At 29.1% G+C, this 20,539-nt stretch overlaps 6 protein-coding genes across 12 annotated transcripts; 3 read left to right on the forward strand and 3 right to left on the reverse strand.

Moving 5' to 3' along the window:
- Positions 1-205: 205 nt before the first annotated feature.
- LOC130894234 (GILT-like protein 1) lies at positions 206-2,508 on the reverse strand. Its single transcript, XM_057800891.1, has 4 exons — positions 2,178-2,508; positions 1,711-1,860; positions 1,477-1,650; positions 206-735 (listed from the first exon to the last, which is right to left on the reverse strand). The coding sequence occupies exons 1-4, from the start codon at positions 2,226-2,228 to the stop codon at positions 427-429; spliced, it is 684 nt and encodes a 227-aa protein (XP_057656874.1). The 5' UTR covers positions 2,229-2,508; the 3' UTR covers positions 206-426.
- Positions 1,149-8,054, forward strand: LOC130894228 (acid-sensing ion channel 5-like). 7 transcript variants are annotated; one of them, XM_057800884.1, is made up of 10 exons: positions 1,149-1,419; positions 5,599-5,764; positions 5,856-6,012; positions 6,075-6,205; positions 6,262-6,376; positions 6,829-6,983; positions 7,070-7,194; positions 7,398-7,557; positions 7,686-7,792; positions 7,847-8,054. In XM_057800884.1, exons 2-10 carry the CDS (start codon positions 5,727-5,729, stop codon positions 8,035-8,037), a joined length of 1,179 nt encoding a protein of 392 aa, XP_057656867.1. In that variant the 5' UTR covers positions 1,149-1,419; positions 5,599-5,726; the 3' UTR covers positions 8,038-8,054. The 7 variants fall into 7 exon arrangements, with proteins under 7 accessions (XP_057656867.1, XP_057656868.1, XP_057656866.1 ...); XM_057800885.1 differs by having other exon boundaries at positions 1,150-1,419; positions 7,413-7,557; XM_057800883.1 differs by having other exon boundaries at positions 1,155-1,419; positions 5,599-5,799; positions 6,829-6,953.
- Positions 8,055-9,764: 1,710 nt separating this feature from the next.
- LOC130894233 (cell division cycle protein 123 homolog) lies at positions 9,765-10,817 on the reverse strand. Its single transcript, XM_057800890.1, has one exon. The coding sequence runs from the start codon at positions 10,675-10,677 to the stop codon at positions 9,865-9,867; it is 813 nt and encodes a 270-aa protein (XP_057656873.1). The 5' UTR covers positions 10,678-10,817; the 3' UTR covers positions 9,765-9,864.
- On the forward strand, positions 10,805-11,985 carry LOC130894230 (tRNA (adenine(58)-N(1))-methyltransferase catalytic subunit TRMT61A). The gene is made up of 2 exons (XM_057800888.1): positions 10,805-11,613; positions 11,670-11,985. Exons 1-2 carry the CDS (start codon positions 10,906-10,908, stop codon positions 11,952-11,954), a joined length of 993 nt encoding a protein of 330 aa, XP_057656871.1. The 5' UTR covers positions 10,805-10,905; the 3' UTR covers positions 11,955-11,985.
- Positions 11,986-14,455: 2,470 nt separating this feature from the next.
- Positions 14,456-16,931, reverse strand: LOC130894231 (F-actin-capping protein subunit beta). The gene is made up of 5 exons (XM_057800889.1): positions 16,812-16,931; positions 16,135-16,343; positions 15,901-16,073; positions 15,642-15,841; positions 14,456-15,582 (listed from the first exon to the last, which is right to left on the reverse strand). The coding sequence occupies exons 1-5, from the start codon at positions 16,812-16,814 to the stop codon at positions 15,343-15,345; spliced, it is 825 nt and encodes a 274-aa protein (XP_057656872.1). The 5' UTR covers positions 16,815-16,931; the 3' UTR covers positions 14,456-15,342.
- Positions 16,932-16,967: 36 nt separating this feature from the next.
- On the forward strand, positions 16,968-20,000 carry LOC130894236 (eukaryotic translation initiation factor 2D). Its single transcript, XM_057800894.1, has 8 exons — positions 16,968-17,249; positions 17,303-17,592; positions 17,644-18,215; positions 18,876-19,081; positions 19,138-19,227; positions 19,286-19,461; positions 19,659-19,850; positions 19,906-20,000. Exons 1-8 carry the CDS (start codon positions 17,194-17,196, stop codon positions 19,968-19,970), a joined length of 1,647 nt encoding a protein of 548 aa, XP_057656877.1. The 5' UTR covers positions 16,968-17,193; the 3' UTR covers positions 19,971-20,000.
- The last annotated feature ends 539 nt before the right edge of the window (positions 20,001-20,539 follow it).

The raw sequence follows: 20,539 nt of genomic DNA on the forward strand, positions 1-20,539 counted from the left end.
ATATCCTTGACGTAATTCTATGTATTGACAATAGACTCTGAACGTATAAAACGTCTGTTATCACAAATTATATTGACAGTTGTCATTTTCAAATAATACTTACTATTCCATGCCTCGGAGCTAATAAAAATTATTCTACTTCTACAGGTGATATTCGAAAGAAAAACTGCAGTTAAAAGGAAAAAGTTTAAATAAAAAACAATAAATCTGTCAACGTTATATTTATTTCAATTATAGTTTTGATAAAAAGATGACGCTACCTCTTAATTATTTCAACATAACCTTAGAATGACATACGTCATAGTTAAAGTTGAAAGTCGTACGTCATAACCATAGATTCAATAGTATCCCGCTAGAGGCACTACTATTATCAAACGACAATAATAAAAAAAATAATGACGTTGTTGCAGTTGTATTAAATTTCAACTAAGTAAATATCGAGATGACACAAAAAGCTATTAGACACCAGGATAAACCGATTATACGTCCGCCATTTTGACATTTCGAACAATCTTCGTCTTCCAAAAGGAATTCGACAGTGCCGTGAAAGTCTTTCAACGCGAGTTTCTGTAGCTGTTCCCTCATTTGATAATTGAATATTATCGTCGGTATGAAAGTTATTTTCGGTTGAACTGAACGCGTACGTTCACCATTAGAAGCGAGAATCTCGTCGCCTCTATTAGAGCCCATACATTGCTCTATATTCGACCAAGTTATATTGTTATCAGCTGCACACTGAAAACATTGAATAACTGCATTGTTTAACAAATAAAAACGGTTTTTCCAGCTATAGATAGTAAACAATTTCCATTTATAATATTTAACAATAATTGAATATAATTCATATATTAAAAATTATTAAATATATAATCTAGAACTTTCTAAATATTTCGAAGGTCATTTCAATGACATTTTCAGCCGTTAAAATGTTAACATCTGCGCCAAATAATACAACGTTGTCATATCTAATAGAAATTAAATATAATTAAATGTTGTGACAAATTAGATATAATTAATAATTTTTGTTTGATATTATTAGTGACAAAATTCGGTACTGAACAGAAATTATCATTAATTTTTGTATGATATTATTAGTAACAAAATTCGGTACTAAACAGAAATTATAATTAATTTAAATCAATAAAACAAATATTTTATTGAAGCATTCATTTACAACTTGTGGCAACGCTGTAAAGTTCAACACTTCTATCTTTGTCTATTTCTGTGAATTCAGATAAGAAACGAAAATGTTTTTATTTTGTATTATATTTTATACAGAGTGGAAGGTGGTTTCGAATATATTGGTATTTAAATCATCATTTACTGTAATAGTATATTGATTACATCAAATACAATGAGTTTGTCTGTATTGTCGTAATGTGATTATACGGGGGTGTACCAAAATGAATAGAGTAGAATGTAAGTATATAAATAATAGATAAGTATAATTTTAGTATAACTCTTTTTTATCCCTACCTGTTTCAAATTATTATTATCACTAGCATCACCTGATTTCATAGCGCATACTATAAATTCGGTGCTAGTATCTTTAGTAGCAACATCGATGGCGCAACCGTGTATTTTATTCCCATAACATTCACTTTTACCATGTTGACAATCAAAAACCCATTTTCCAGTTTCATTTTTAGCCTAACAACATTTAAAATTAGTAAGAAATTAAGTAATAAAAATGAAGGGAATATGACGTACCGTAGCTTTACCAAAAGGTACTAAATCCACGATAATTTTACCTTTTAGTACGGTACTGTAAGCTGGATAAAATTGATCTTTAAAGAATCTAACACTATCGGGACATAAAGATTCGTAATAGATCGAAACTGTGAGAGTTGCAGCTTCCACCTGTAACATGTTAATATTGAAAAAAAAAAGTGACTCACAAAATCAAATTTTTTATATCTTTACAGGACAAAAAATAGTAAATAGGAAAGTGATACGAAAAAATATGAAAAATGTAATTGGAATTTTAATTATACACGTTTTTACTACAAAATCGATAATTAATTCAAATTTGGCAACATTGGATCTCAAATAATGAATACAATGAATCAAAGATGTAAATTTTTGAATTAGATTAACATATAAATTGATATAAAATAAAATAATTATCTTTCTCACTCTAACCTACAAGTTTACAAAGAAAGATTGAAAAAACTTACCGCTATGTTGGTATAAAATATAATAACAAACAAAAGTGGAACACTCCTCATATTTATTAATGTCAATATCTTTCTTACCGACCGTCAATTAGCTACTATAACAACTAAAAAGTTATTTAAACACGAACACGAGCGTACAGTAATTCGAGGGGCAAGTGGGGCAAATAATTAGTAGACTCAAGGTTGATATCCAGAATATATACAGGAAGAAAATCGTATAAATATTTGTATAAAAATATATATTTAGAGATATTCCGATGTTATTATTTATATAATTCAAGACGTACGTCATTATAAAAGCCAGCGTGATTCTCATTTATATAAAAGTGTTGTGAATAAAACACGTATATAATCTAATATACAGTGCTTTTCAGATAAAAGTATCCACCTTTAATAACTTTTGTAATACTGGTATTTAGAAAAAATCCAAAAACACGTCAATTTATGTTGGAAGGGGCAAGCATTATGGCTTATTTAAACTTACTGGAAAAGCCACCCCCTCACCCCTAGCAGCATCCCCTTTATTTTTTTAAATTACTTTTCATATTTTTTATGTAAAATTTGGATACTCCTCTTTGAGCTGATTTCAAAAATGTATAATACTTGTAGGTTAAAGTGGTTAGTTTATGAGATAAACAATTTTTCTTTTAAGAGCACAAATTTTACTTATTATTTACTTTCACCTTATTTGCCTGTACTAAAATGGGTTGTACAACAGTTCAAACTCTTTAATCTTTTTAACTGTGCTATTTATTCTACTTAAAAAATCCAAACAACAAAAAACTCTACTTTTTATTAAAGTTTGACATTGTCAACTAGAATTTGTAGTCACTATTGATAGTGTAATTTGATACATTATTTATTTTGTTTCTCTGAAATGGTTTACTCTTTGCAAGAAAGAATTGAAATTGTAGGTTTATACTACCAAAATAATAATTGTGCAAGAGCTGCTGCTAGAATATTTAACGAATTACATGACGGAAGACATGCAACTCATAAGTATGTAATTCTACTGATGGAGAAATTTACCACAACAGGGTCTGTTTGTAATAAAGTGCATAAGCGAGAAATACTCGTAAATAACGAAGCAATCCAAGTGGCAATTTTAGGGCAAGTCAGCTTAGAGGCTCAACAACCCCAATCGTTGTCAACAATAAGTAGAGCGATCGGTGTTTCATCTTCTACAGTTTTCCGAGTTCTATATAAATTCAAGTACCACCTATACAAAGTTAAGTTGGTGCACGAGTTGAATGAAGATGATTTTGATCGTCGTCTAGAGTTTTGCGAATCAATGACGCAAATTATCAATAACAATCCACAATTGTTAAACAATATTTGCTTTTCTGATGAATGCTCATGGTCATTAAATGGCTTAGTAAGTAGGCATAATTGTAGATATTGGGCTGAAAGTGATCCACATATTATGCGTGAATTCCATACACAACATCCCCAAAAGTTAAACGTTTGGTGTGGTATCCTAGGTGACCACATTATCGGACCTTTCTTCATCAACGGAAATTTAAATGGTGAATCATATCTTGAGTTACTCAGGGAAGGGGTTGACCCACGTATTACAACAATAATAGAAAATGATGATAACCTTTCCGAAGATTTACTGGTATTTCAACAAGACGGAGCTCCCCCACACTATGCTATGCCTGTCCGACAATTTTTAAACGAAACATTCCCCGCTCGTTGGATAGGTAGAAGGGGGCAGATGATGGAGTGGCCACCTAGGTCACCGGATTTAACACCCCTAGACTTCTTTTTATGGGGGTATTTAAAAACAAAAGTTTATGCTACCCAACCAGAATCTCTGGATGATTTACGAGAGAGGATAGAAAATGAATGTCGACAATTAAATCCAGCCGTATTAAGCAATGTCAGAGAGGCATTTCAAAATAGATTATACCATTGTATGGAAGTGAATGGTACTCATTTTGAACACTTATTGTAACTTCATAATAAATAGCACAATTAAAAAGATTAAAGAGTTTGAACTGTTGTACAACCTATTTTAGTACAGGCAAATAAGGTGAAAGTAAATAATAAGTAAAATTTGTGCTCTTAAAAGAAAAATTGTTTATCTCATAAACTAACCACTTTAACCTACAAGTATTATACATTTTTGAAATCAGCTCAAAGAGGAGTATCCAAATTTTACATAAAAAATATAAAAAGTAATTTAAAAAAATAAAGGGGATGCTGCTAGGGGTGAGGGGGAGGCTTTTCCAGTAAGTTTAAATAAGCCATAATGCTTGCCCCTTCCAACATAAATTGACGTGTTTTTGGATTTTTTCCAAATACCAGTATTACAAAAGTTATTAAAGGTGGATACTTTTATCTGAAAAGCACTGTATAATAAATCTAATAAATATAAAATATAATTTATAAAAAAACTACAAATACAGAGTGATTAAAAAAATATCGAAATTGCAGCATATGCAATCCCATCTATTGAACAATGTCAATATTAACAAGACTTTTACAGATAACTGTCTATTATATATCATCGTGGTTCAGAATTGTTAGTTTTAGATTCAAATTTATCGAAAGAAAAATATCAAATATTTCTTAGTTTATCAACGATCTAAATACTGGAAACGCCATGTTATCCTTATCGTAATGACGCCATTAAAAAATTACTCCACGCTATTAACCTTTTGAAACGTACCTCGTATAGACAAAGATAAGCATCAATAGATATTTAGAAAACGATTCGGTTACATATAGTATAGAATTATTTTTAACAATAGAGCTTTAGAAATTTTTAACCTTTGTCATCGTGATCAAACTTAGTTTAGAAATGGCCGGCGTACGTCGTAGAAAAACGTTCTGGAAATACGTTCGGTATTTTTGTAGTGAAACTACCATTCACGGATTGAATATAGTCGGAATGCACGATTTGCACCCTGTAGAAAGGTAATGTCGATAAAGTAGGTTTCTGTATTATCATTTAAGCAAACTACGAATCACCATTTATACTATAATCAAAGTCATAATAAAATAAATTGATGTTTCCTAATTCAGAGTTAAAGATTGAAGTTTTAATCAAAATGTTTTTATGAATTTAGATTTTATTATAACATAACTGTTTTGCCATCTATAGTTTCAACAACGAATTCAATAGTTTAATAATATTCTTCGTATAAAGAAAACTGTAAAAATAATTCACGATAGGTAGCTGATAAAAGTTTCCTTTCGGCTTTTGAATTATAAATAAGTACATTTATATTATTATAATATAACTGTTGCACCATCTATAGTTTTAATAACCAACCCAAAAGTTTGATATTACTCTTCGTATAAAGAATACTGAGAAAATATTTAATGATTTTACAGATTCCTTTCGAATTTTAACTTGTAAATAAATACACGTCTATATACAAGGGTTAGTTCAAATATAAAAGTTCATTTTCAGAATATTTTGGTTGGTAATGGTTAGTTTTGCTGCTGCCGGTGCTATATCACTTACAATATCAAATTGGAATAGATTTTCAGCGAATCCTACTGTTGTTTCGATCGAAAAAGATTATCGGAATTGGGAAAATGACATACCAGCGGTTACAGGATGTTTCAATGATAAGGTCGATATAAAAAAAGCAGACAAATATATTCTCGAGTTTGTACTTTATGAAATTTGTTGGTTATTGAATATTATCCTTTTTTTATTTCTAGAAAATGGAAAATCAAATTAGGTCATCCTAAATATGATCATTATATGGATTTTATAAAACTGGTAGCTAATTTATCTTACGAAAATTTGTACTATTTTGAAAAATTTAAAAACGACGTCGATTTACATAACGTCGATATGGCCCAATTGACTTTCGATGTAATTTTCATAACCAATTTTTTTCAATTATCGTTTAATTTCATCAATAAATATTATTTTAGGTCCACCCGGATATAACTGGTTCTTTGGTCACTGTAGATAAAACACGTAAATTCAAATGGAACGTAATTTTAATTGAACTTGGAATTTGCTTCACGTTTTTTTCTAAACTCTCCCAAGTATTTACAATAAAGTATTCTATGATTTTTTTTAAATATCTATGCGTTTTTACTCACATTTCTTTTTTAGAAATAAAGAATATCTAAATGAAACTGAAAATATAGACAATAATTTATTAAAATGTCATTATTTAAATGGATTGTGCTACGCTAGATTTGATTCCGATCCAACATTACCTATAAAAGTTCGTACATTATACTATTAGTATATTTATACACTTTATTGTATAATAACTTTCATTACAATACACTTTTCTTGATACAACTATAAATTTAAACTATCAATCACCCCTGGTAATATTGTAATACGTAAGTTCTGTTTTCAATCGAAAGATGCTATTAAGTTCAGAGTTTTATTAAATATGACCGTCGCCTAGATCTTGTATTATATTCATCCACTTTTTCGATTTTTTGAAATCGATAATCATCATGGATAGACATATCATTAAAACGAGTCACATATAACCTCAAATCTTCTCATAATATTTGATATTAGATTAAATTAAGTGTATTAAGTATACTAAAAGTGCTTTTTTAAAGTGAAATTTTACGGAAATAGTTTCCTAGTATTATTATTAAAATTATTATTATGGTAAATATACAATTTCATTGATAAATATTTAAAAAATGTTACTAGTATTATGTTCATTCGTATATGGAAGTACCAGATATTTCTACACGACAATATCATGAATTAGGTAAAGGATGGGATATGGAAATCAATTATAGAATGGTTGAAACTTTAACATCTCCAAATATAAGGTATTTAACACCTAAACAAAGGAAATGTAGGTAATGTAAATGTTTTATTAAGTTTTTCAAAATCTACGATAATTTTTACTATAATACACACGAAGAATCATGAAAATATTTTTTAGGTTCAATGACGAACCGACTCTTAAGAATTTTTTTAACTACAGCATCGGTCTTTGTCAAATGGCATGTCGATATAAATTAGCAATGACATTTTGTGGATGCAAACCATACTTCTATCAAATATTTGGTAAATAAACAGTAGTGACAAAAAAAAATATTGTAACATACACGAATATATTCGAATTTATCTATTAACAATACACGAAAATTGAAGCTTTCATCTTTCAATACAATCAAACATGTTTTTCTTTGTGTAAATTTGTTGGGTTTTATATTTTATTGCAAACCCTTGCATTAACAATCACACAGACCTCGCAAATGTATCATTAGATATATTTTTAGAAGGAACTTCATGTAATGTCTCAGGTTTACTTTGCTTAGCACAATATTCTAAAAATTTTGCTAAAACTCCACTAGAATTGAATTGTAAATGCCCGGAAACGTGTCATCTCATAAACTATATACCAGATACTCCAAAAGTAACAATTTGGTAAGGCAAATACACCTAATACGTTGTTTTTTTGCTTTTTTCACTTTAATTGTCTCAAAATTTCTTAGTTTTTTTTTTCAATTTTTATTTAATATATGAGCAGAAAAACCAAAATTATTCACTTTCAGGCAAAGTGGTGTATTTTTCGATCAAAGAACTACGTTTAGATGGGGTTTATTGCATCCTACCACGAAATATCTACGAGATATTCTATTCGGATTCGGAGATTTAATAGGTACATATATCGTCGATAAATTACCGATTTTTTTAAATATATTCTTAATTCCAGTGTCATTTGGAGGAACTTTGAATCTATTTTTAGGCATAAGTTTTATAAGCATTATAGAATCGATTTTTCTAATATGCGAAAATATAATTATTGCTTTTCAAACCAAACCGAAAAGAAAAAATCACAAAAAAATATCAAGGAACGTAAACAATATCAAAATATTTCCACTTATTGATAATTTCTATAATTAATAACGATAAAAATTGTTTATAATAGTTTTTTTTTCACCCTCAATCCCTAAACCTAATATTTTTGTATCATTTTTAAATCTAAAAAATCGAATATTTAACAATAGACATCCGGAGTGTGACGTCAGTTTTCAAACAACGTTGTGTACGATGTTTAAAGTTATTAAAAATGTGTTTCATACCAAAAACTATTTTTTGCAAAATTTATCAAAGAAAATACGAAAAAATCACAAATTACTAGAAATATTTTATATACAATCGTCAAGCAGTTAAAACTTTGGAAAGCGATCCTGACCTTCGCTAGCAATAGCGGCGTGTGACGTCAACAGTCCCATAGTCTATTAAAAATGGTTGTCGCCGAGATCTTTATTGTATATATTCACATAAATGCCAAATAACTAACTATAGATTAGTAAAAAATTCTATAAATTAGTTGAATAATTCAAATAAATGATATGAAAAACGACTTAGAATTATTAAAAGTAACAATTGTTACAATGGATGATTGTAATGTTGATCGAGGTACATATAACATCTAATTTGTGAATTGTTTCAGAATTACGTCATTGACAGTTCGGCCATCTTTGCTCGCTCTTTAGAATACTTGTTGAATTTGTAAACAATGGCGAGTTTTCCATTTTTGAATTATTATTTTAGGACAAATGCATTAAAAAATGGCTCATTTTTGTATTGTAAATTATTTATCGCGTACTCAGCGATAAAGTTTAACTTTTTTTTATTTCTTACCGTTTTGACCAAAAGAAAAACAAAACAAGTAGAAAAGCATAAATTTAAATAAATATTTGAAAGTACTACAATTATCTTACCTTATTTAGAAACTGTTTTCTATAAATATCTCATGGCATGGCACTTCACATCAACGTTTAAATTCACATAATATTCAATTTTATCCAGATAAAGGCAAAAAAAGCATAAAACACAAAATACCTACACATTTTAACAATCGAATACTACAGGAGTCTTGACGTCACACACCACCATGTTAGGGCATGTTGGGATTACTTTCCAAAGTTTTAACTGCTTTCATGATCGTATATGTTAGTGATTTTTTCGTATTTTGTTTTGATAAATTCTTCGAAAAAATACCTTCTGACACAAAACACATTACCATCTTATAAAACAGAAAACTAATTAAACACTTTTTAAATAACTTTAAAAAGCACACATTATATCACAAATTTTGTTTGGAAAGTGACAATATGGCGGCCGTTACGTCACATTCCGGTTTATAAACTTCTAAGCTCGTGTTTGTGCTGGTAGATAGCCAATGAAAACAGGTATCCAAGTCATATGATCATGCATACATAGCAGCAATTCTGAAACTTGAAACAGACAAGATTTTTTTTGCAATGTAAATGAATTGTCTAAATATGAACAATATTTTGTGGTTTTGTGAAATGACAGTAGTTCAAATAGGGTCAGCTAATAAAAACAAAGAAAGTCGAAAACTTTCCAGCGCGAACTTAATAGTTTATAAATCAAACTTGAATCTTTTGTTTATATCTTAGACAAAAAGGCCGATATGTCAAACTCAGGTATTCTAGAATGTTCAAACTTTTATACATTTATTTATATTTTTATATTTAAATGTATTAAAAAGCAGTCACGTTCTTTAAATTACGAATAATTCATCTAATTAGTAAAGTGCAAACAACAAACTTACCAATAGTAAATTTAACCTTAATTTTTCCATGTACGAAAAACACTACTTTTCATTAGGTAGAAATTTTTATTAAACTATTTACTCACAAGAAAGTTGAGGATTCACAATAAATAATTTGTTAAAACTTTTTATTCACTGCAAATATTTCAATTACATCTTGTTAACATATTTAAAGCATCAGTTTTAGTGATAATTCCTATATCAGTTTCGAGGTATCTGAAAACAGGTGCTACATCATCAGGATTATCTTTGTTTATAAGAGGTTGAATTTCCTTCCAACTAAATGCGTACAAATTGGTCTTGGAATTCAGTGGTTCGAAATCAATGATATATGGCTTATCAGGATATTGAAAAATTACATCAAACACAAAATGTTTACGTAAAAACCTGAGTTTTATATTGTCGTTGAAAAAATTCGTCAATTCATCGATAATCTGTGGTCCTTCTTCTTTGAAATGGGCATAAAAAGTCGGCCAATCTCTGGGAGTTATTCCTCGTAGGACATTGTTGATAACAATGCATCGAAATTCAGCTGCAGGATGAATACTGATCCATTTTCTTAAAGCTATACAAAACGGAATGTTCGTAACAATTGAAAAATCTTCTTGAATTCGACTAGAACTCGTAAAATACGTTATTACATCATCCAGATTTACCACTTTTAAATAATTCCCAAAACTAAACATCCTCGCATCTACAGGCGCGTGCCAATTATTTTTCACGAACGCATTATTATCAAAAACATTTAACGCATTTTTAAAATCTTGAAGAAATTCAACAGGTAGTTTTTCATCGACGACAATTTCATTATCTTCATCTGAATCTTGTATATCTTCTTTTTGAATTGTTTTCAACAACTGTTCCGGTAAATCCAGAATTATAGTCTTAACTGTAATGTCTTTGAATGTCTCATACCAATTTGTAATTGAAAAATCACGTAAATCTTGTAATTCTAACATTTAAATAATAATATAATAAGGTTAGAAAATTGAATCATCTTTTTTACATACGTTCGTAAACGTCAAGTCTCGGACAGAGGTGTATATTCATGTGTAACATTTCGTTACTAGGTGCACCCGTTATCTTGTATACGTAGCTACAACTCTAAACTCGTGGAAAATTAAAGGAAATAAACTAAAAAAGAAGAAGAGACAAAACTAAATTTTAAAGAGAAATAATTGAATAAAATGAGTTTTAATGGTTATAGAGACGTAATTAAAGAAGGTGATTCAGTTATCTTGTATCTTACAATAACACAAATATATTCGGTAAAAGCTCAATCTAAAATTATTAATAAAAAAGGAATACTAGTTGATAACGTATTCCAAACGAATTACGGAGCTTTGAAATGCGTGGACCTCATTGGTAAATATTTCGGTACTAAGGTAATGTTAAGCAAAGGTTGGGGTTACGTTTTACAACCTACACCTGAATTATGGACTATTACATTACCCCATCGAACGCAAATTATATACACGCCGGATATAAGTATGATCGTGTTGCAATTAGAATTAACCCCTGATAGCGTAGTTATCGAAAGCGGTACAGGAAGTGGATCTTTATCGCACGCTTTAATTAGAGCCGTGAAGCCACATGGACATCTATATACATTCGATTTTCACGAAGATAGAGTGAAAACTGCTACAGAAGAATTTTCAAATCACGGTTTTTCTGAATATGTCACAGTTCAACATAGAGACGTGTGTGAAAATGGGTTTGGGGGACATTTAGACGGTAAAGCAGATGCTGTGTTTTTAGACCTACCACATCCTTGGTTTGCTATATCGCATGCATTGAAAAGTATTAAAACAACTGGAGGACGATTGTGTTCGTTTTCTCCATGTATAGAACAGGTTCAAAAAAGTTGTCTTGTATTATTGAAATTAGGATTCCAGGTAACGTTTTTTTTTAATTATTAATAAAGGTTTTTAATGATTTGGTTGGATTTAAGGAGATACAAACAATGGAAGTTTTACAAACACAATTTTCAGTGCAGCAAAGATCCATTCCTATTATTAATTTAGATTTTGTTAAAACGGAAAAAAAAGGAACAGAAGAAGGTAAAAAAGAGAGGGAAACATCAAGAGTCGTTGCTTCTGTTCCACCTTTAAGTTTACCTGGTCATACAGGTTATTTAACTTTTGCTACATTACCGCCTGTTTGGGCTAGGGGCTTACAGAGAACTTTAAACGAAGATGACATGTCACTTGAAGAATGTGATATATTTTGCAATTAAATTTTGTTATTCAATAAAATAATTATTTCTATTTGACATACTTTTAATTCACTTTTTTTCAGTGTATTCCACAATAAGTTTCAAAATATGTAATTTGACAGATGTTGTTTCACATTGTTGCCACAATTTATCTCGAGTTGAAATGATATTTGTGATGTACAATTCAATCAATAGAAAATAAGAATAATGAATTTAAAATAGAATAATTTTGACATAATAAATAAACACTGCAAAACGTTTTATGATAGTTCACAAACAAATAATAATATAAAAGTAAATAAATAATGACAAACGGGAAAACAATAAATCTGGCAACGTTGTAGACTGATATAAAAGAATTACCAACCAGTGATATGGAGGGGAGGATAAACGTCAACATGTGGGAATGAACTAATACCATAAGCTTCAATTTTGGTTTTAATTACCGCGGAAAATTTGAAAATACGATTATCTAGAGACTCTAGCTCTGAAATTGCATAAAAATTGTGATATTTTGAAACACTATTAAAAGTATCAAAATAAACAATAGATAAAATGAGTGAACATACACTTGTACAAAAAAACTGTGTAGAAAAGTGTAATAACTAGATTGTATGCATTTTACAAAGTGTAGTTGGCAATTTAATTTTAATCAGTGTAATTTTACCAGTATGTGCAAATGAATATAGTTATCACATAACTCACCTTAAGACTTAAACCTTTTTATATTTTTACACGTTTTTACCGCACACCACATTGTTAGTACTGAAAAAACCGAAAATAACAACTACAGTGTTGACTGACACTTATAAAAGTAAACTGTGACCAAAAAAAAACGAAATCACGAGCACACAATAACAAAAAATAAATTTAGATACCAAATTTACCTAATCAGCTATAACAACAAATCCATCAGCTTGCCAGTTAAATGTAAATAAATTTTTGTGAAATTTGATCATTTTGACAGATACTTGACTAAATTTTAACTCACGCTAAGATCAAAATGAAAACTCCACATCGTCACTCAAAATTTTAATTCGCATTTGGTTAAGCTTGTTCTCCACTCCATACCACTGTTGCCAATATGATTTTCTGTAATACACGAGTAATGATTTCACCTACATATTTAATATCTATAGTTTTTTTAAAGACGCAAATGTCTTTCAAAAATGCAAACGTAAGGAAAAATATTGAAATATAAAGCTTGATACAGAAAAATTATATTATTATATTTAATTGTTATTCAAACACGTTGATTACATATATATGAATCTCAGAATTATCAATGGAATGCTGTTATTTTCTTTTTACAACATTGCCAAGTTTCTGATAAGAATTTTGTTTAAAATAAAATAATTATTAGTCAGTACTATTTCTTTCATAAATAATATTATTTGACATATTGTGTAGTTTCTTCCACAATTTTCAACATTACTGTTTTTATTTCAATTGTGTTACACATTAAAATAAATTCGAGATATGACAACGCTGTTTTAATTAGCAAAAGAATATTTAATTATTTGCTTTGTATCGAAGAATAAACTATTTAATTCCTATTCGTGTATTCAAAGATAATAATTAAAATCTTCATTAGAATATGGAATGTTTCTACAGGGAAAATATTTAGGAATAAGGTGCCTTGTCAAAATACTTCCTATCTTCTTTTTTAGAGATAGAACATAGACAATCAGTTTTACCAAGTAATTTATGTGTCATATTTATGGTATCGCACATTGCTCCGATGACTCTTGAAATTACATACTAATTTCACTTTCTATTATTAATTAAAGATAAAATAGCAATTATTGTGCATTTGAAATTATCTGTGAATTTATTAGTAAGTTAATGATTTAAAAGTTAATATTGTAAACGTCAATCTTCTTTTCGAATTTATAATTCTTCTTTTATATGAGACATATTATCTACTGATATTTGTAATTCTTGGTAGGTTAAGATTTTATTTATTAGAATGACTATTTCCTTCGAAAAATTTAAGCCAACCAAAAAGCTGTAATATTTTATGTTTACCTAGCAACGATCAAATTTCAGCGATAATACTGCACTAGTGCAAATTATCGATAATTTGCACTAGTGCCAAATTTTCGTCTAGGATTAATAAACATCATTTGGTTTTAATTTTATATTTTAAGAAAAGGAACAATTATTGAAAATGCAATTAGAATATACAACTTTACTGGAGGCCGACGATGGTGTTTCTATGCTGCTTCCACCACTTGTTATTATAATTTAAAGAATAACAAATTTTAAGTTTATTAAGAATTAAGTTTATTTTAAATTAAATTTTTCTCAGGAAATAGTCTACCAAAATGCCCTCTCGTGCATGTCAAATTGTCTCATAATTTCCTCTCGTGCGCATTCGCGCACTCGAGAAAATTAAATTATCGACAATTTGACATGCACTCGGGACATTAATATTGATAATACCAAGTGTTATTTGGTTACTGAATACCAAGGAATAAAAACAAGACTGAATAGTAAAGGACATGTAAATAAAGAGACAATTTAATATAAAAATGTATTTTTTCAATAGAAATTTACATTATAACAATAGGAAAACATTGAGCTCCATAAAAATACTCTACTCAAGTGAAAAAAATTATGTTATAATTAAATATATAAATAAATGTAATTAAATAAGATTTTCAACAAAATATTGTTGCAGTTTTCAAAGTTTGGATAAAAATTTGCAAGAAAGCCGATAATTATTAAGCAACACATTTTTTCCTTTTTTTTGGCAATTATTTAAAAAAAATCACTTCATTTATTCCAAAAGACAAGCAAATATTTTTTAGCATATATTTTAATAAAAGATGCAGATATGATAGTTATCTCCATTTTAGCAATTATAGATCCAGAGCAGGAAATTTTTAAAGAAACCATTTCGAAACACTTCAAAGCCAAAAATAATCCAAAACAAATTATTAAATCGTTCGAAATATAATTTAAGATGCTAATAGGTATCCCTCTGTACTTTATTAGCTTCTAAAACTGCAAAAATAAGACTTAAAAGCCAAAAAAGACACTAAAAAAATTTCGGAATTGATCTGAAACATGAATTAAGATCACACAATGCCAATATAGGAGCCCCACAGCACTTGATCAACTTCTAAAACTGCTTTTTTCACTAGTACAACCGATTATTGTTTCACTGTATAATTAGGTGAAAAAATCGCTTAAAACAAGATTCAGGAGCCAAAAACACACTAAAAAAATTTACAGATGCCATCTTTTGGAACAAATAAATAAATATTAATATAAGTACTGCCGTGAAAAAAATGTATATACAGGGTATCAAATAAAATCTATTGTTTTTTCAATCACCCCGCCTGGTATCATATTGTAATTCGGTTTCGCCATTACTTAAACAATTCTCAGTGACACATATCCATCAGTTTTCGTTTTTGTTTTGTCGACGTTGAAGCGCCGCCGCTAAATCTTGTTTAAGCGCCTGTTGTTGACGACTCTCAGTCAAAGGCTGCACTGATCGTAAACTATTGACGATATCCTTGGTTTTACTGAAATAAATTTCGTTTAAAGTATTACGGATCTTATTTTCCATATCTTCAACCATCCTCCCGATATTGGCGATGTGAGGATTGATCTCGTTCACCGCCGCATCCTGTTCGATCTAAGTAAATAAAAAAATCCTGCAAGTGGAATAATTTCATTAGAAAAGGTAATTATTACCTGTCGTGTTAGACTGCCTCCTAAATTCATGGTACCGGAACCTTGTTTATTGGTTTGAAGCCATAACATAGCAGTCGAAGTCATTTTGTAATGAGAGTTTCTTCCGGAGCCTTTTTCTTGTACTTCGACCACGTGTAAAGAATCCCAACAACCTTTAATCTTTTTACTACCGTCCCCGGTCTTTTTAATGAGAATAACACCTGTTTATAATGGAAATTATTTAAAAAAATCAATATAATGTGTAGAAAACAGGTATTACCAGCAAATCCGTGATCTAAATCCCAAAAATACACAGATGATACACCTCCTTCGAAATACATTTCCCTGTATTGATCAAAAGCCCTGTTGGCATTTATTTCTAATTTTCTCAAACGTTCTGACGGCATTGAACCATCTTCTAACGGTGGATTATACGTATTGGACCAAGGAGATCTTTAATAACAATTAATGATCATAAATCAGACAGTAATACATATTAAAATCAATTAAATACCTGTAGGAATCTCCGTCTCTATTATAATCGCACAATAAATAATCTTTCCCAGTTTCCTTGTCTTTTGCAATTTTTAAAGGTTGATCTACTGATGATAATAAATCTTCACATAAACTTGGCACTAAATCTATTAAATCACTTAAATTTTTTTCAATTTGTTGAGGTGGTAAACGCCTCATCAAATCTAGTGCACAGTCAAATTGGTCTCCCTAAAAATGATCGATCCCCGATAATAAATTTGAAAAATGATTCAGACATATATTTTTTTTAATAAAAACGTTGATTTCTTTTAAATTTACATACATATACTAATATACATGTATACAAATGCTGATATAAAATTTGAAAAATAATGTAAACTTCAAATGAGTCATAAAATAATCGCTAGTTTAATCTAACATTTAAGATAAGCTACTTCATAATCAGAATCAAAACCCCGTTTTATATTTAAATTTTAAATAGCTTTAATGAAATAACTGACGAATTTCATTATTTTTATCAAGAAAATGTTTATTTTACTATTTTTTAATTGATAAATATATTTAGTTTTGAGAAATCGGCCAAAGAGGCAACTAATAAAATGGGTGTGACAGTATTCAGGTGTTATTTAAATAGATAATAAAAAATTAACAAACTAGTTAAAAAATAATAAATACAAAATAAACTTTTTCACTTACCATATTTATTAGTTTGTATTAAATAATACTAAAAAAAAAGAAATTTTCATATAAATTACACTTATAATAATCACAAAATTTATTTTGTTATGTTGGCAGTCAATTGTCAAACTTTATGTCATTTTTATTCTTCTTTTTTTTAATCGTCACTACCTTATACTTGTAACCATAGATAAGCTTTAAAATTTAATTTGTTTATTCTTGAAATTCTTTTATTTGGAAATATAATAGAAACAATAAAATTAAAGGGACAAATTTTCATTCCCTTGCGGGGAGGTGGATGAATTAGATTTCAAGCCTTAGACCAAAAAAGATTCAAAAGAAGAACGAAAATATTTGTAAGGTTATATCTACGTCTTTTTGTATTATTCAAAATTGCAACATGTTTAAAAAACCGATTAAAGTAAAAAGTAATACTCAAACTAAAGGCACAGAAAGGTAATTTTATCAATATTTAAATAAATTGCTACTTTTCATACGTTATATTCCAGGAGGAATTTTAGAGATTCAATTTTTAAAGCTTTTCCGAACTTAACAGAAAACGATGTTAACGAATTACTACCAAAAAAAGAACCTCTAAATATTTTAAAAGTAGTAACTCATAACGATATAGTGTTAAATGTTTATACAGTGCAAAAACGACCAATATTTTTCGAATTAGACAGCAAATTATTTCCCACTGTGTTTCTGTTATGGAAATTTCCCGAGATTATTTACGCCTTCACGACACATTTGCAAGTAATGGATTTTATAACATCCGGGGCCGATCTTATGTTACCAGGTAAGTTTATTTAAAGTATAAAAAGTAGGATTTTTTATGTACTTTCATTAGGTGTCGTTACTCCTAACGTGCAAACGGGATTACCAAAATATGGGAATATTTGTGAAAACGATGTCGTGTATGTTAATTTATTGAATAATATAGCGGCCGTTGCAGTCGGTGTGGCTAGTCAAAGTTCGGGAGCTATGTTATTAGCGAATTGTAAGGGGAAGTGTGTAATAATACATCATTTTTATGGTGATCATTTGTGTACTTTGGAAGGTATGCCGAAATTACCTTTACCCAATTTCGGAGCTCCCAAATGGCTTCAATTGAATAATGACGAAGACGATTTTCCTGCTCTCGGTACTAATGAAAAAATTAACAATAAAAATGATGAAAATCGTGGAGATGTTGAAATTATAGAAAATGAATCTGGTAAAGATTTGTTAGATGATATGGACGAACTTTTAATGCATTGTTTTTTGGGCGCTATCAAGTATTCCAAGGACGTAAATTTGCCGGTTTTAACCTCAAATTTTTTTAAATTGAATATGCTCCCTATATGTCCCTCAGGTAAGAATTTGGATATCAAGAAGACTTCTTATAAGAAATTGAAACCATTCTTGAAGAAAATGGCCGATGTAAGTATATATTTCACGTTTTTATGAATAAATTTTATCAAATTTACTGAATTTTAATTTAGATATAGAAAATATTGGAAAAATCGTAGTTATTTCAATTTCTTTGTGTTTATATCGAAATTAACGAAATATTTTTATACCAAAATATTTTTGTAAAGGGATAAAACTGAGGAATTGCCATTTTGGAATTCTGGCAACGTTGTTTAAATTTAAATTCATACTGTATAAAATTGTCTCAAAATGCTATAAAATATCGACTTGCTTCTATATATTTTTTAATTGAATCGTATTAAATCGCTAGTTTAACATAATGCAATTTTTTTCATTTCTTGAATCTAAATACTGAATTCCAAGCTTTGCAACGTTGTTCACAATCAACTTCCTACTTTTATAATGATATAAATGTCTCAAGAGACAATAAAATGTTGGATTTTCTATCGTTTTTTAGCTCGTATTAACTGCTAGTTTCACATAACCTAATTTTTCAATTTCACGAATCTAATTACTAATTTCAAAGCTTGGCAACGTTTAAATATCCTTTTTTTACCAATATAACCTATAAACGACTGGAAAACGTTGAAACGTTAGATTTATGACTCACTAAACAATATATACAGGGTAGTGTCGTTTTAAAAAGGTATGTAAGATTTAAATTTCTAGGATGGACTTATTATAGTGAAAGAAGTTAAATCTGGCGTCGAAACGATAACGTTTATAAATAAAGATCACCCGAAATGTCAGGCTTTTTATATACCCCCCGAAAACAGACCAAAAAAAGAATCTGAAACTGAATCATCGTCACATACAAATATTATCGAATCTTTTGTTGTCACAGAGCCTGTGACATCGTTATTTGAGGGATATAGGTAAGGGTTAGATTCGAATCGAAAGCAAATAGATCGAGAAAAAAATTTTATTTCAGAAAAGGCGATATAATACAATTGACCGAAGTGCGTAAATTTCTAACTAAATACGTAAAAGAACATAATTTACAAAACGAAGATAATAATAGGTGTGTGCATTTCGGCTTTTTTCCCTTAAATATTTCGTAAATTTCGATTTGGTTTTAGACTGGTTAATCCCAATGAAGTATTAGCGAAAATTTGTAAAACCGAACATCCTGTAGCTTGGGAAGAAGCTATAGAAAAAATTTGTTCCGCAATGAAAAATTGTTATAAGGTAAAATCCGGCAACGAGGAAATTCAAGGGAAAGGGAAAATATCGCCGATTACACTTTCCGTTTCAGGTATATATATAATATAAACGTTAACATAACCTCACAATTATTTTAATTTGATTTTGTCACCACCCTGTATATATTCTCTTTCAATTCGTTTTTCATAGACAAATAATTTAACCCAACTTTTAATGCAACAATTGACGTTTCAATTTTTTTGTGTTTTACGAGGGGCGTAAGACATTATATTGATTTGTTTGTTAAAGTGCGTTCTGGTAATAAAAAGGTGACTCTTATCGATAATTTGGAATTATTTGGTATCAGAGTTACTGATTTTGCAAAAGAATGTCAACATGGTGTAGCTGCGAGTACGAGTATAAGTCGACCACCTGGTAAAAAGTGTGATCAACTTTTAGTCCAAGGGAATCAAGTACTTTTTGTTTATAATCTATTAACAGGTGATTCTTTTGTGATCGAACGTATTTTGTTTTCATAATTAGAAATTTTTTTTAGATAAATACAAAGTGCCAAAGAAATATATCAAGGGGCTCGAAAACGCTCCAAAAAAGAAAAAATAATTAGCGTTATACATAAAATATAATTAAATATTTAGTAGTTTTATTTTATCCTTTCCATTTTCAGGGAATAATTTAAAAAATTTTAAGTTTTGATGGTTTCCATTCATAAAAATTTCTTCCAATGCTAAATTCACTATTTTCCAAAAAAATACGTATTTTATTACTTTTCAACACTTTAATACAAACATTATTTTCAAATTAGCTCCTGTGTAATAAAATAAAGAGGTCAAACCTGTAATTATTCACAAATATATCACATAAACTTCCTAAATCCAAATTTTTTGAATAATGTCACTTCTTACTACGTAAAAATTATTTGGTTGATACGAATATTACTTTTCAATCGACTCTTGTATAACAAAAAAATAAATTCAAAATAATATCACGTCTGACTATTCAAGTAAACAACACATAACCTATTTTAAACGTATTTGACACGAATTAACCTTTTAATGTTAGATTTCTTATATTTTTAAACCAGTACCATGGACTAATACTCTTATTTTTCCAAGCACAATGTTAATGACAAAACCTCTATCAGAAATATAACTAACTTCAACCAGACGAGA

Source organism: Diorhabda carinulata, chromosome 5 (genome assembly GCF_026250575.1).
Source record: "Diorhabda carinulata isolate Delta chromosome 5, icDioCari1.1, whole genome shotgun sequence".
Lineage (NCBI taxonomy): Eukaryota > Metazoa > Arthropoda > Insecta > Coleoptera > Chrysomelidae > Diorhabda > Diorhabda carinulata.

Excerpts from the sequence above, each read along its gene's own strand:
- LOC130894228 (XM_057800879.1), top strand. The coding sequence starts at position 5,615 with ATGGTTAGTTTTGCTGCTGCCGGTGCTATATCACTTACAATATCAAAT. Across the intron at positions 5,800-5,855 it reads GCAGACAAATATATTCTCGA|AAAATGGAAAATCAAATTAG; the intron begins GTTTGTACTTTA and ends TTTTATTTCTAG. Across the intron at positions 6,013-6,074 it reads TGGCCCAATTGACTTTCGAT|GTCCACCCGGATATAACTGG; the intron begins GTAATTTTCATA and ends ATATTATTTTAG.
- LOC130894231 (XM_057800889.1), bottom strand. Across the intron at positions 16,074-16,134 it reads AGAGACGGAGATTCCTACAG|ATCTCCTTGGTCCAATACGT; the intron begins GTATTTAATTGA and ends TTGTTATTAAAG. Across the intron at positions 15,842-15,900 it reads TTTAGATCACGGATTTGCTG|GTGTTATTCTCATTAAAAAG; the intron begins GTAATACCTGTT and ends CATTATAAACAG.
- LOC130894236 (XM_057800894.1), top strand. The coding sequence starts at position 17,194 with ATGTTTAAAAAACCGATTAAAGTAAAAAGTAATACTCAAACTAAAGGC. Across the intron at positions 18,216-18,875 it reads TCTTGAAGAAAATGGCCGAT|GATGGACTTATTATAGTGAA; the intron begins GTAAGTATATAT and ends TTAAATTTCTAG. Across the intron at positions 19,082-19,137 it reads TCGTTATTTGAGGGATATAG|AAAAGGCGATATAATACAAT; the intron begins GTAAGGGTTAGA and ends ATTTTATTTCAG.
- LOC130894234 (XM_057800891.1), bottom strand. The coding sequence starts at position 2,228 with ATGAGGAGTGTTCCACTTTTGTTTGTTATTATATTTTATACCAACATA. Across the intron at positions 1,861-2,177 it reads TATTTTATACCAACATAGCG|GTGGAAGCTGCAACTCTCAC; the intron begins GTAAGTTTTTTC and ends AACATGTTACAG. Across the intron at positions 736-1,476 it reads ATAATAATAATTTGAAACAG|TGTGCAGCTGATAACAATAT; the intron begins GTAGGGATAAAA and ends CAATGTTTTCAG.
- LOC130894230 (XM_057800888.1), top strand. The coding sequence starts at position 10,906 with ATGAGTTTTAATGGTTATAGAGACGTAATTAAAGAAGGTGATTCAGTT. Across the intron at positions 11,614-11,669 it reads TATTGAAATTAGGATTCCAG|GAGATACAAACAATGGAAGT; the intron begins GTAACGTTTTTT and ends GTTGGATTTAAG.
- LOC130894233 (XM_057800890.1), bottom strand. The coding sequence starts at position 10,677 with ATGTTAGAATTACAAGATTTACGTGATTTTTCAATTACAAATTGGTAT.